Genomic DNA, 15,860 nt, shown 5'->3' on the forward strand with positions numbered 1-15,860 from the left:
CATCCTGCATGGCGTACTATGACCCGGACTTGACACTGAACTGACAGTGGACACAAGCTCACTGGGGCTAGGAGCGATACTAGCACATTCCAAACCAGGGGCATCACCAGACTCTCCGAGACACATAGTAGCCTATGCAAGCTGCAGTCTTTCAGCAACTGAATGTGCATTGACAGGTGGGGTCTAACGCTACAAGAGTACTCTTTCAGGATTATACATTGCCCTGGCAAAGAAAATAACCTGGTGGATTTCCTGTCCAGGTACCCACTTCCAGCACACGATGAACGTTAGTCTGGCAAAGTGAATCAATATATAAATTACGTGATAAGCAATGCACTTCCCAAGTCCATCACGATGATTCAGCTAACTGAAGCCCTGAAGAAGGGCCAGCTATGAGTGCCTAAAGTCTGATCAGTGGCACAACAAACTCAATCAAGAACAAATCCTACCTTCAAGCAAAGAAAGACACTTCTGCACTTTCAGACTCATCAGACACACACTATCAACATCACCGGAAGGTCTTCTGTTAAAAGAGAACAGAATTGTCAACCCGCTAGTCTGCAGGAACAAGTACTAGGGATAGCACACTCGGGACACAGAGGAATAGTGTCGACCACAAGCCACGAGGCAAAGTAGGGTTTCACCAGATGGATGAGAAGGTGGAACAACTATTAGGAAAGTGCATCGCATGCCAGGCAGTTGCCCCACATACATTCCCAGAGCCTCTTAAAACATCATGGATGCCTCTACAAGTATGGGATGAAGTGGCCGTTGACATGTTCGGGCGTCTAGCAAATGGCAAGTGTGTACTAGTGATTGTCGACGAAATGTCCCAGACCCCCAAAGTGCACCTCATCCACTCCATATGTCCCCAAGCAGTAATACCAGCTCTGGACAAAACCTTTGCAGACTATGGGATTCCATCCATAGTAAAATTAGACAACGGCCCACCATTCAGTGGACATGATTTCGCCATGTTCGCAGAACATCTTGGTTTACAGCATCGCAAGATCACGCCACTGTGGCCACAAGCGAATGGAATGGTGTAGAAATGCATGAGCAACCGAAAACGGCACTCCAAGTTTGTTCCATTACCAACGGATCATTCATGCAAGCCATCTGCACACTACTACGAACACAGAAACACCCCCTCACAGCTCAACGGGGGAATGACCGTCCGCCCTGATATTTGGACGAGTAGTGAACAAAGAAAAGCTATCCCACAATCCCCAGGCCGCCCTTCCTGACACCTACATTGACACTGCAAGAGCGAAACGCAAGAAGATCAAAACAAAGATGAAAGAATATGCGGATCGTCAGAGGCATGCACAATCAAAATCCATCCAAATAGGCGATCAGGTCCTGGTCCAACAAAATCAAGATGCCAATGATAACGTAGCTTTCAAGCCAGAGCCAATGACTGTGACACACATACACGGGTCAATGATAACAGCCGCAAGCCCGATGGGCACCATCACTCGGAATTCTAAATTCTTCGGACTTTCGAGGGCAACTGAAACTCACCATACACTGAGTCAAGAAGAACAGAAGATTCATCTGGTCGAGACAGAGACCCGGATGACAGTCACAGCGACTGCGTAAGCTTCTACTGGCACGCAGTCCATCGCGGAAAACAATACGCAAATCATCAAGGTGGATAGAGGAAATGAACTAAAGACCCCAGTTTGTATGTTTAGGAAGGGGGAGATGGAATGTCCCGTTTCTGTTATTTATAGCACAAGGAGCTGCATCTCCTTTCTATTGTTATTACTTGAGTGGGCTGCGACCCACGTGTTACGGGAGGCAGGGTTTCTGTCTCAAGTTCAGTTTGTGCTTGATTAAAGAAAGGATCACAAGCACAGGCCTGCCTCTGTGCTTCTTTTACAGCACTGCTTTATTGTCTTATTGCCATTCACATGCAAATATCTAAAAGGCAGGAAAAATGTAACTTTACCTTGTATACTGTGTAACTGCTTGACTTTGTCTGTAACATATGTACCTTTAAGAAATGCGCCCTGATGCCTACGGGCCAGGTGCGCAATACAAATAAACAAAATACAAATACCCTGAGTGACATGGCTTAAGGGGAGGAGTTATAGGGAGTAAAAGAAAGTCCTGTGTCGGAGGCAGGGGCCTCATGAGGTAAGTACTGGGAAGAGGGAACGTGGAGTTAATGTGTGTAGGTGCTATACAAACAAACATTACCATACCAGTGAACTATCGTAAACACCAGCATAAAAAGTTTGAATACCACAGAGGAAATTACACCACCCTGTCTGACTCACGCTGGAATCGCAAACAACTTGTAATCAAAGCCGATGCAAAACAATACTTAACAGAATTTTACATTTTAACAATAGAAAACCACAGTACAGAACATTCGTAAAGTACAGAACACTCGATACGAGCAGCTGGACAAATCCCCTCGCCACCTCTACGTTACCTTTCATTCCAGCCATAGTGCGACTGCTTTAAGAAGAAATAAAAAGCCGCTGTATTGCTTTCTAGGTCCCAGAAAAAAACAACACAAGCTCTCTATACCGGAAACAGCGGAGAGCCGAGCCCGTGTCTCGTGACCTCAGCTCTAGCAACACAGCTTTTAACTCCGCCTTCTTCTGCGTCTGCGTCCTGTGAGAACGCTGGCTCAAGCTGTCACCGTGCTCTCAATGGTTACACTGGAGCGAAGGGGCGGGTCAAACAAGTAAAACCAAGAGAACGCACCCCCACGTTGTTGGGAAGAGGGCCGTGGAGGTAATGGCTTGAGTGTTGCTGGTCAAGGCGACAGCCAGTTCAGCCGTGTCAACTCCCCGTGCTCTCAACGGTTAATTCGGTGCAGATTGGCCTGGAAAGTAAACTGCTGAAGCTTGTATTCAGGACCAGGGCATCGCTATCCAGGCGTATTGTCTGTGACGGCGTGACGCAGCTCGCCCCTAACTCCACAGAACAACATCATTTGAATAAATAGTGGGCAAACGGATGGTGGATAGATGAATGAGCTACCGTTAAAGGTGTCCTAATTAACCAGTAAACAAAATGCTGTAACACAACATTACATCATGTATATCATTACTCCTAGTCATATTCTTCCTCGTCACAGTACTTATTAGAGGACCGTCACATACTTATGAGAGTACCCAACCTCCCTGTCAGGAATCCATTCAAACTTTTTAAACCACTATACATGCACCAACCGTCTCTACCGAGGGTGTAACATTCCCAGCTACCACCATGTATCAGTTCAATGCCCGCTAACACAAGGCATAGTTTCACTCCACCCCAGGGTGGGAGAAGTGGGTTGCAAGTACTGTGACGAGGAAGATTAAGAGTAATGATGATTACTGGTAAGTAACTGGCTCATTACCTCCATGTCCCTCTTACTTGTCCCAGTACTTACTTGTGGGGCAAACCAAATATAGCAGTGAAAATATGATCCATGAAGAAAAACACAGACAAACAAGTATGCTGCTCCAACACCATACATGCCAACCCTCCCGGTTTAGGCGGGAGACTTACGATTTCTGTGTGAAAAATATCACTATTTTTCACGTTCTCCACCCTAAAATTATTCTTTCCCCAATACATTCCCTATGGCAACATTTTTGTCTCCCGATTTATCAGACGGAATCTCCCTGCCAGTTGCATTGGAATGTTGGCATGTATGCAACACCCATCACCGATGTATTACCAGTCACCACAACAAATCACCCTTGAACATGTGTACCAGCATTCAACACTCCTCCCGCCCCCCGAAGGAGGTCGACCCCTGCTACTGTTGTGCATTTAGGCAACTTAATTCTTTGCAGCGTTGCAAAACCATTACAGGGAGAGGCATTAGGATCACTGTGGATCTGGCCTAGGATTCTTCATCTAGCTAACTGCAGGACGCCCTAAGTCTATAAAATCCTTATTGTGACCAATCGAGGGTAGTACTTGGACAGGTGTGGTTGGAACTGTTTCTACTCTGTTGCTACCCTTGGAAAATTGTCACCATTTAAAATGTTTGTGTCATCCTTTACTGCAGTTGAAATAGAGATTACCCTAACCAATATTCCTGTTTGGATTTCTAACTTTCGAATCCCATGTTCAAAACCGCTAAAGTCACGGAATTGGAATAATCACATTTCTGTTCCCATACAGCCTATGTCTGGAAGGAGATCATTGACTCAAAAGCTTCAATTAAAATACCTATTAATGCTTATTCAGTGGTAGACCCTGCAGACGTTATAGTGGATGCTATTGTGTCGCACAAAGTTGATGTAGTTGCATAACTGTAATTTGATTTAATGCCCCCAATAACATATATTTGATTTATTATTTCGAGAAGATTATACAATTTTTCATCATGATAAAGTTGAGGGGTGGCTATTATTATAAAGACATGTTTTAAATGTTCCCAAAGAAGTTGAAATCCCTGTGAGGAAAGAACACTCTTGCTGCCGCTGCTGCTACCTGAAAACGTGCGCTGGGAGTTCTTACGAACTCGCGCTTTCCAACTCGCTCGCTTCCAGGAGGAGGCAGAGCGCTGTGCCTATCACGTGACTGCTCACGTGACTTATCCAGGGCCACAAAGCAGAGACCAGCACAGCCGAGCGGCGTGTGTAAATCCACAGAAGTTGAAATCCCTGTGAGGTAAGAACACTCTTGCTGCCGCTGCTGCTACCTGAAAACGTGCGCTGGGAGTTCTTACAAACTCGCGCTTTCCAACTCGCTCGCTCGCTTCCAGGAGGAGGCGGAGCGCTGTGCCTTTCACGCGACTGCTCACGTGACTTATCCAGGGCCACAAAGCAGAGACCAGCACAGCCGAGCGGCGTGTGTAAATCCACAGAAGTTGAAATCCCTGTGAGGAAAGAACACTCTTGCTGCCGCTGCTGCTACCTGAACACTTGTGCTGGGAGTTCTTACGAACTCGCGCTTTAAAACTCGCTCGCTGCCAGGAGGAGGTGGCGCGCTGTGCCTATCACGTGTCTGCTCACGTGACTTATCCAGGGCCACAAAGCAGAGACCAGCACACCCTTGCGGTGTTAAGCCCGACGTAGTAAAGGCCGCTGGCTGTTTGGTGGATGGTAAGGAAGCAGTTTACGGAAGCTAAGAGGTAAGGAGGCATGGATTTGCAAACTGACCCCCTACTTCCTAGACCTGAAAGTGTTATGGATAACTCAGAACTTTCCCCTCTTTGTCCCCAAGTACAAAGCCCATCTGGTAGGGTACTGAGGAGCAAATTACTATGCCCTGAGAAGCAGAAAGAATCGCATAAAATTTACACGGCAAGGAAAAACCGTGGAATTAATGCTAACTCTGGCACTATGCCAGTGAAAAAAGCGCTACCTTCAGGATCCTCAGTGCCCCCCATCCAAACGAACTTTAGCCACCTTGAGAACCCTCTTGAGAAAGCATCCTGTAAGGTCGTAAGCCCTTTGAACGCTCAGAAAACATCAAACGACATTTCCTACGGGACTTTGGAGAATGCAACGAGTGAAAGCTCGGAGGAGGATTCTATTAACGTTTCCTGTGAAACATCGTATCCGGCATCGCTACCTCCCCAACCAGAGCCTTCTGTTTCCAATTTACACAGTTTGCCTCCCCCCTCTCGCCCCTGATCATACCTGGAGGCCAGGCTGCAGTGGACCAGCGAGGGGAGGCCTTTCACGCTGAAACAGACCCAAGGTTGGACGCTGGGAGACCGCTGCTCAGTACGAGCCCGCCGCCATCGCCTGTCGGCGCCCCGGAGGCCTCCGCTGCGGCGAGTGAGAGTGAGCCAAGCGGAGTCGTAGGACCCCACGCGGCTGATCTCAGCTTGCGGGTCGCCGCGCCGGCGGCGGCATTGGCTTGTGGCTCCCACGTCCCTCTCGCCCCATCGGTGAGGAAGATGGGGCCACCCGCTACTTTTGCCGAGGGTTCAGCTATCCAAGACCACCAAGTCCTTTCACAAGCGGAAGCTGTCGTTTCCAAACATCAGCCTGTGTTAGACTCAGGCGACGTCACTGCAGAGCTTCTCTCTGCCGCCACCTCGTGGCAAAGCCAAGACTCGCAGCAACAGGCTCCCTTGCCTGTTATTGAGAATGGGTTCACGGACGCAACCCCAGATCGACCAACTCAGGGAAACAGACAAAATGCCGTAACTGGTGAGCTCATTGCCCAGAAAAGAGAAATTGCAATGGCGCTATTAAAAAAAAGAGCATCATTAAGAAAGAGTGGAAAGGAACTGGGGGAACATTTAGAGCATAGCTCCCAGCAACTAAAAAGGGCTACAATTCAGAAACAAAGAAAATGTGACTCAGTCAAATCCACCTTTCAAAATCTTCCGACACCACACACGCTCAAAGAATTCTTTTTTAAACAAACAAAGAGGATACCACAAACAGACACCGAACTTTCCGATGCAGAGATGCTCGATGTTCTGCTGGAATTACCTCCAGTGGCGCTACAAAGAGAAAAAATAGCGGATTCTACTCATAGTGCAGTTGAGGCCCAGTGTGGCTACTCCACCACCCCACTATCCAGTAGCCGAGGTGACAGGGATGTGCAAGGAAATAGGATCAACCCTTGTCGAACGGGAGCACAAACAGAGACAATAAATCTGCTCGATGAAGATGTCCCCCCACATCATTCGGAGAGAGCCGGACAGGGGGAAAATCTACTAATACCATCAACTATTTCCCCTCCAATGAAAGTAAAGAACCAAAGAAAGACTTTGTCACCAATACCAGCCCAACCGGATTTGAGGAATAAGTCCCTTCCTAGAATCGTTCCACCTGTGCTGGTTACGCATGGACAAAAGATATTTCTATCTGACCCTCCATCTGGAAGACAGTCTTCATACAATGACTTTCTAAAAGACACCTCAACACCAGTTAGAAATAGAAGACCACGTGACATGGTGGGCCACCTTCCCAAAGAAACGCCAACAAAAAAGCCAGACTTACTTACAATCATGTCCGCCATAACAGTGGGGCTGGCACCTTTTGTAAAATTGTATGAATCAATTAACGATTCAATGAAGGATTCTTTAACTCTTGTTTCGGCCCTGAACACAAAAGTAACATTTTTGGAAGGTTTCATTACTGCCCAAAACCAACAAAACGTGGAGAAAGAGAAACAATGGGACTCAAAGCTTACCCGGCTTGAATCTTTAATTACCATACTAACCACTGCAAGAAATCTTGGGGAAAATAGGCAAAACCCCCAGTTAGAACATCTTCTGTCCTTAAATACAAAGGATTTACAAACAAAAGGTGCAAAGGTAAATCAAGCCGTTAGAAGCCAGGGCACAAACTACGCTTCAAAACGGGAACAAAAGCAAAGAACACCCAAAAACGCCAGCAATGTTTAAAACTCCTAAAGCAATTGCTTCGACTCAGGAAAAGATTGCAACTATCCACGCGCCACCTCAAGCCCCAGTAGGCAGTAACTCAGAAATGGAACAAACTATAATCGAACTTGACAATTCCAAACTAAATGAGCAAGGCTCAATGGGGAATTCACTTCTTGACCTGACGATCCATCTGAACGAAGAGGAAACGAACTTGGAGTTAAACGTAAATGATGGAGAAGAACCATAAATTGTGAGTAAATCCCTGCCTTCAAACACAAATAAAACAAAAATTACAATGTGTAAAGAGAGCGAAAAACTACCAGCGGACACATCGGCCAAAAAATGGGATGTGCGGCTAAAACAACATGAAAAAATACCTGAAAAGACGAAAACTGTAAATACTACAAAGATATCGGGGGAGATAAGGCATCAGTGCGATTCTAAAGTAACATCTACCAGAGTCTATAAAATGCAACAACTCGCAGCCGGGAAAAATTTCCTCGTCTTGAACAGAAACACGGTCCTGAAAATCTTAACCAGCATACCGGCATTGAAATCTCTAAAAACATCAGATCTTGTATTGGTGGAGCCTTACCATAGAGACTGGAAGGCTAAAACATACCTTCACGTGAACAATCTCGTGGACCTGGACGGTGGCGAAGATGTGATCGCCGCCTTAATTCAATTAGGCTTCTCGATAGAGGAAGTTCCTGTGTCTGAAGGTGCGGAAAAGGCTGTTCCTCTGCGAACAAATGCGACGGTGGACCTTTCGGAACGCCACCTAAACACTACAGATCTGCCGGTGGGCAGTAGAAGAGTCGCTTTCAGGGAGAAACCTGAACTTAGCAGAGGGAGATTCAGATCGAGATTATACTCGTCGAACACCAACACAAATCATCGAAAATTCCAACATGAAGGTAACTGGAGCTCAAATCCCAGACGGGGGAAAATCTACAGGCACTCAGAGTCCACTGATGAAACTGCTGAGTGGGCCCACAATAAAAAGCGTGAACCGTCGGGGCCTTGGAGATGGTTAAAAAAGGTTCTGAACCCAAACCAGCAAGATTAACAACTAAAAGATTCAGCGACGCCTACGGGACCTCTAACATTGGAATGTTTACGACGGAACAGGAGTATCATGTGTTCTTGGAACACGAGGGGTCACGATCACCTTACCAAGCCAGACCCTTTTGACTTGAGTGACTTTGATATTATCTGCCCCCAGGAGACGTGGCTTATGGAACCACCAGTACTAGATGAATATGACATACACATCTCTTCAGCAGTAAAGGTTTGTTTGGAAGACCGTCATCGGGCCTCCTAACGGCAATTAAAATTGGATTGGGCATTTCTAGCAAAAAGAAAGTGGCCGAATCATATGGCATGTTAGCTCTACTAGTTGAGTGGTTCCATATAGAATCTATATCAAGAAGCAATATGAAATCCAACCTCGGAATCATCAATGTCTACTAAAACCCGCAGAGAACAATTAACATGGAATTTCTTGATACCATCGCGGAAACCATAAATAAATTCCTTCTTGAAGAGAAAACTGACTACATCATAATTTGTGGCGACCTTAACGCAAGAGTTGATCAAACTGCTGCGGCACCAAATCTCTGCCTCTCTGCTCTGAGAGGTGTGCTTTGGACTGATTTTATGGACTCGAGAACATTTTACAATGTCGCACCAGCTAGAGGCCATTTACCCCGAATTCCAACTTGAGAACGTGCCGAAATGTCAGCAACACTGGATCATATTTACATCTCCTATCCTTCCCTCCCCTTTGTTAACTATTTTGAGGTATACAGAACAAAATTTAGCGACCATAATCCTCTGATAATGACTCTAAAGTCCGAATCAACTCCAAAGCAAATATATCCTTTTGAGGTGGAGGTAGCGCGAAAGTCGTCGCAAATCCAATTTACAGCAACCAACATCAAGGAAATCGCCAATAAATTTGATGCACTCAGTAAAACAAAGATAGACTCAACAAGTAGACCAAATTACATGCCCTTGTTGTTGCCGCATAGGAAAGAAAAGGGTCTATGTCACCGACCCAATGGAAAAGGGGTCCACGAGTATGATAAAGAACTAGCCTTGAAAAAAAAGCAGATGCGTAAATTAAACCGTCTGGCTAAAGTCTCCAATAATCAGGTACAAAAGGACTACGCCAAAGCTGCCACAAGATCTTACAAATCTTGGGTGAGACACCATAAAGCAGCAATGTACCAGAATGACTCAGAGCAAATGCTAAAAACTCTAACAACAAAAAAATCCAAGAGAATTCTGGTCCCTGATCAAAGATAAAAACGATGTGACAAACAACCAACTCTCGAACGCCGTCTCAGAACAGGCGTGGATAAGCTTTTTCTCAGCTCAGTTTGCTTCTATCTCGCAAACTTCAAACAAATCTCTATGCTGCACAACATCACCTTGGGAAGATCTGGCAGATCGCGATGAAATTCTGGCAACTATCCTGAAATTAAAAACCTCTAGGGCGCCTGGCTCTGATGGCTTAACCAATATCGATCAGCAGCACCCAGAGGAATGGGCCGCCCTAATCACAACAATGTTTAAGCAATGTACGATCACTAGGCTAATACCTAAAACTTGGTCTGAGGTGGTAATAGTTCCTGTTTTTAAAAAGGGAAATAGAGAAATTCCAGCAAACTACCACCCCATTGCCCTTCTTGACATCATGGGGAAGATCTTCGCCACCCTTCTTTTAACTAGATTTCACAACTGGGCGAGATCGGCACCCTGTCTAGATAAATTTCAAACAGGCTTTGTTAAAAACGCAAGTACCAGCATAAACATCCTGATTTTGAAAATCGTAAAGGACAATGTTAAGAATGGTGCGCCTCCAGTCTATATTGCGTTTATCGATTTAACACAAGCCTTTGACAAGATCAGCCGTCAAAGGCTATGGGCGAAATTAAAAACGTGGAATTGCCCTGAAAAGATCCTATGCCCGGTGATCGCATTACACACGGATACTAAACTAAGAGTATGCTTAAATCGGCAAGGGATGTTATCGGACCAATTTTCATCAGAGCGTGGTGTTAAACAGGGCTGCCCGCTCGCTCCGGCCCTATTCATCGCCTTCATGGGAGACTTCCAGCATACACAACCAGCGGTCAGAGCCTTTCCACCTAAATTGGGCAATACTGAAATCTCAAGATTGTTATATGCTGACGACTTGATCCTGATGGATCAAACCCAAATAGGTCTCCAACGCCAATTTACGAACCTGGCAAGTTACATCAGCGATAATGATTTGGAGATAAACATCCATAAGTCAAAAATTTTGACGATGGGGAAAAGTCGTCCAGCAACGATCCATCAAGCCCACTGGTATTTAAACAACACAAAACTTGAATCCGTGTCTACTATAAAATACTTTGGAATCATGATGGATTCAAAAAGTGCGACAATCTCAGCGCTATGGACAAAGACCAAAACTCTGACAATCCAAATGAAATTAGTAGATCGGAAATTTGGTAAATTCTCGCTTCTTCCAGCGATCCAATACTACAAACAAAAGGTAGTTCCGTCTATAATCTACGGCATGGACGCTGCGTTGAACATTGATAACACCGTATGGACCAAACTGGAAGGCTATCTATGGAAAGCCGTGTTAGGGCTGCCTAAATCCTCTGCAATTGCTGCTGTTAGACGTGAATTGGGTTTACTATCATTACAAGCATCAGTAGACCAAAGCAAGATGCGTCTCTTTCGGAAAATTATTCTTCCAGATAGCATTCCAATTTACAAGTTGGTCCAGATAGAGCTTAACCAAGGACGTTGCAGAGCACTAAATAATTGGGTTCAAAAACTCACAAAACAACTAGCAGATTTGGCTTGTTCGGCAGACGATCTGATAGCGAACCCCAACAGAATCAAGACAAAAATAGCGCAAGCAGATTGGATCCAAACTGGTGAAAACACAATAGGAAACAAACTCCTGGCTCATTTACCAGCAACAACAAATAAACTTAACCAACCTATGAGCTCCTGCATAAAATTCCCCAACAAAAAAATGCATATAACTTTTATGAAAACAAGTTTCAATCAATTACCAACGCAGGAAATCATAGCAATCCGTACGAAAAGGGACGCTCGTACTTGCAGATTCTGTCTGGACCCAGGAAGAGTGGAAGCTCTGAGACATTTACTTATGACTTGCACTAGAACCTCATTTTTGCGGGAAGCCTATTTGCTCCTTTGATATACGACGTGATTGCTGGAGACAGAACTAAGTGGTAGAAAGCGACAGTAAAGATTTTAGAAGCAGCATTGAGTCTAAACCAGAACTTACAAACTAGTCAAGTGTAATTCAAAGAACAGTGACTTTCTTTTATGTTGAGACGCAAAGGTTCTGTAGTGAAGTGCCTAGTTTCCTGGTTTCAATTATTTTTCTGTTTCTTGTTATCCTCTTTTACTTCTATTTTCCTCCTTTTTATCTGCATCTATATTTATTTTACAAAATGTGTTTCTCTGTTTTGCGTATCAACATCTTGTAAAAATCAAATGCTTTTGATTATAAACAAGTAAATAAAAAAAAAAAAAAAAGGTTCCCAAATGCTTTTACAGACATCATCCCCTGACTGCATTGCTCTAAAAATGTTTGAACATGTTTCTTCATCTATGCAGATCTTTGTGTTCTGTCACTCTCCAAGTGCAAATTAAATTTGTATGAATGAATTGATGGATTTTATAACTACTGCAAGTCTTCCTCGACTCTAGACTATGTATTTGTTTCCCAGAACTTGTAGGCGTTGCCTTCTACCTTAGTTGTGGAGCATGACGATGGTAGCGACCATAGTAGGCTGCAACTATCTTTTCCTGCTCTATTCAGCTCTCTTCCAAGCAGAATTAGGCAGTGTAAAGTTAGACTAGTAAAGTATAGAAGTGAAGGCGAAAACCTAAATAGACAGCTGAAGACGCTTCCACAAGTGACCTGGGAAACAAACTGCCACCCCCACAAGTTTGTCAAATTTCTTTGGCTACATCTGCTCCCAATGAGCCAGCTCATCAGGTGAAGCAAAGGCATACTCACTCCTTTGATGAAAAAACACAGAAAATGAAAAGAGAATATAGAAAGGCTTTACGGCAAATAAAGCAAGCAGGGTATCCGCCAGAAGCTTATAAGGTAGAAATGAGCAGAGAAAAGGCAAACTATAGATCATGGTCATTTCTTCAGGGAGCCCCCGACTTCAAAATGATGGAGAGAAGGTCCTCAAACTTCTCAGAGATGGGAATACCAAAAATGTTTGGACGCTCATCAACCATTTTGAAGTCGGTCCCGGAGCCACACTGTTTAATCTGGTTTCAGAAAAGGGTTGGATAGAGCATTTAACAGAGTATTTAAAAATATCGACAGTTCCCATTTTGTAGCTACACCACAGATACCATGGCATCTGAAATTTGACGCAGGGGATTTGGAGGAGATAATTATTAAATCATGTTTCGTGGGCAGCAGGCCCTAATGGCCTGACGTACCAAATACTCAAAAAACAGCCAGTTTTGTGGTCACAACTTCTCTTTTGTTTGTTTAACAAGATCTTTAAGAGGCGTCTATTTTCAGATTCTTGGAAAACGGCTCTAGTCATCCCATTCTTCAAAGCTGGAGACCGTCGAGCAGCGGCTAATTATCGACCTATATCACTGCTCGACATAGAGAGTATAATCTTTATGAAGCTTTTGTTGAATGAGATGAAACAGTGGGTAGAAAATCATGGTATTTTATCCCGCTTCCAGATAGGCTTCAGGAAGGAGATGTCAACAATGTTAAATGGCCTCATCTTAAATCTTGTAAGTGAGCAGACCGAAGGCAATAGATCGTTACCCCATTTTGGCGCATGGGTCGACCTGTCGAAGGCCTTTGACCAAGTGGACCGGGCCCTTCTTTGGAATAAGTTAAGACAGTGGGGTTAACCAGGAGCAACACAGGGACACCAACATAAGGGTACGGTTGGACGAACTGGGGTATCTGTCAGAAATTATAGAGGTGCATAGGGGAGTTAGACAAGGGTGCCTAGGGGACCACTTTTTTTCAACCTCTTTCTGGCAGACATGGGTATGTCTCTGAGTTCATCTGGATTAAAGCACTATTTGTCTAAATCACGTTTTCCTGTACTGGTGCAATCTTTAATTCTCTCACATATTGATTTTGGGAATTCATCGTTAATAGCCCTCCCTGAATCTTCTTTGGCATATTTAAAGGCCGTATTTAACGTGGGCGCTCAATTAGCCTACGTTGCTAAGAACTTTGATCACATCACACTGATTTTGAAAGGTTTGCACTGGCGTCCTCTTGATCACAGAATTCATTTTAAAATGCGGTATTTTATATAAAGCACATCATTTTCATACACCCTTTTTATCTATATGACAAATTGAACATTTCTGGAGGCCCTCGAGCCCATAGCATGCGGGACTTGCTACGTCTTGTAGTCCCCAGCTTTATACGTTCGGTGATTCTGAAACGTTCCTTTTCTGGTGCTACAGTAACATTCCAGAAAGCTTTGGCTTTCAGAAATTCTTTTGATTCCAGATTATTTAATGTTCGAAAAGTTTTAAAGTCTTAGATATGGAATTCTGGCTGTTACAAATGTTAGGTTTTATCTGATTTTGATCGTTCTTAATGTTTCTTTATTGTTGTTTTGTTGATCTCACCTGTAATTTAAGTTTGCAGTATACATTTTTCTGTACATGCGATTATTGTACTGCACCGTGATGCATTTTATTGTCATGTTCCCGCTTCAAAATAAAAAATAGGGTCAGTCGCATGCATGCCAGTCTTCGGACCACCAAACATAACAAACAAGCTTTCTGACTGCTTACTGGAAGTAATCCTGGCCAGGTACATCAAGACAGATCTTGTGCACTGCCCATCCTCCAGAGAAGAGGGACAGGGGAAACACGATGAAAGAGCAATGTCCTGTGCCTGTAAAACAGAGAGAACCTTTGGAAGAAATTTCGGATCACAAAGAGAATAAGTGAATCTGATTGCACCTGCAGGAACAGAGCTGAACACAGCAATTCCCCAGTCTCACATACCCGCGGGCAGAGGAAGTAGTCACCAGGAACACTGCTTTCCAAGTGAGAAACTTGATGCCCACCTGTTACAAATGGCGATTCTGGTAATACCCACAACACCAAAGGAAGGTCGCATGCAGGCCCTGCATACACTATTGGCCTGGTCAGCAGGAAACTCTTCAGCAGCCGAGTCACCAGTGGCTTACATCCAGTACTCACAACCCAAAGTTCCCTAAAAGCCATAATAGCTGCCCATTGACCCATAGAGAGAGGACACAGCCAGGCCTATATTCATGCTTTCTTGCAAGAATTGCAAAAGCATCGGTACAGAGTAGTCTACAGTCTGTACAAACATCTTACCACACCTCAATGCAAAGTTCCTACGATGCTTATCATAAACTGTCATCCTGGATGTTTGTACTGCTGGAGTAAGTTGTGGAATCAAACCCAGCCTATGCAACCCCTGCCTCTCAATTTCCAAACCCCGCGCCTTGATTGGGAAGCAGAAGACCTCAGAACCTTCCTGAGAGGGCACAGGGAAGAGGGCAGAAACCACCCAGGAGATACCACCAGGTCGAATAGAAGAGGATACGAGAAGCGCCTCGGCCACAGTCCTGTACCTTGAACAGCACCTTGAGAAGCAGAGGTATAAGAGGACAGGCATAGAGAAGCCCCTTCAGGCAGGACACTGTTATAATATGCTCTGCCCAAGCTCACGGAGAAGGGAACTTGGAGCAGAACCAGGGCAGCTGGGCTGGGTTGAGGCGAGGCAAACAGATCCAGCACTGGAACACTGAACTTCCTTAAGATTAGGCGAAACACTGTCTGGCACAACACCCAACAGGAGGAAGTAAACATTCTGCTCAAACTGTCTACTTAAATGTTTTCCACCCCCATGATGTGAATCACCCACAGAGACAGCAAATTGCACTCCGCGCAGCAGCCCAAAATGAACTAAATTAAGATTGGATAAGCAGGAGCTCAAAGCAGCTCCTGTGTATTGTGAGGGGTCAGAAATGTGAGAGGACACAAAGGTAAAGAGTTCCCACGATTAGCCATCTATTAAATGAAAAAGGATGGGTAAATACCTATCTTTCCCTATCCTAACAAAAAGATCTATGCCTAGCAAATTAAAACTAAAGAAAAGTGACGTAGTGTCCTAAAATTCTCTGACCCTCACACTAATACAAACAATGAAATTATATACGGAATGTATGGCTAATTTTAGTTTAACAAAACAAATGATCAGTTCAAACTTAAAGAAATCTGAAAGCACTCTTTGTGATCAGGGTTGGGCTCCCTCGCCCTGGATCAATTCAGGAATAGTTTGAGCACAGTTCTGAATCAACAAAGTTCTGTTCAAGGTAACACAAAAGGTTTCTTCCAACCACTGTGTTCTTCCCTGTGGCACAGCACATGTCTTTTCCACAAATGTTTCTTCACGATTCAAAACACCTGGTCTTTTCCACAATATCCTTCTTGGAAAGATAAATGTCTATCTTTC

The 15,860-nt window shown here is 44.4% G+C and overlaps 1 protein-coding gene across 2 annotated transcripts in view; it reads right to left on the bottom strand.

Annotated features, from left to right (window-relative positions):
* LEPROT (leptin receptor overlapping transcript) overlaps positions 1 to 15,860 on the bottom strand; it is a 177,531-nt gene that overhangs the window by 87,257 nt on the left and 74,414 nt on the right. The window contains exon 1 of one of the 2 annotated variants that reach the window (XM_069641976.1): positions 2,444 to 2,627. The exons of the other annotated variant lie outside the window; for it this stretch is intronic. Coding sequence (XP_069498077.1) covers positions 2,444 to 2,459 — 16 coding nt within the window. The 5' untranslated portion in view covers positions 2,460 to 2,627. Of the gene's footprint in view, positions 1 to 2,443; positions 2,628 to 15,860 lie in introns of those variants that run through there. 2 annotated transcript variants of the gene reach the window in all.

The sequence above is a fragment of the Ambystoma mexicanum genome, chromosome 1q (genome assembly GCF_040938575.1).
Source record: "Ambystoma mexicanum isolate Mex_15411 chromosome 1q, UKY_AmexF1_1, whole genome shotgun sequence".
Taxonomy (NCBI): domain Eukaryota; kingdom Metazoa; phylum Chordata; class Amphibia; order Caudata; family Ambystomatidae; genus Ambystoma; species Ambystoma mexicanum.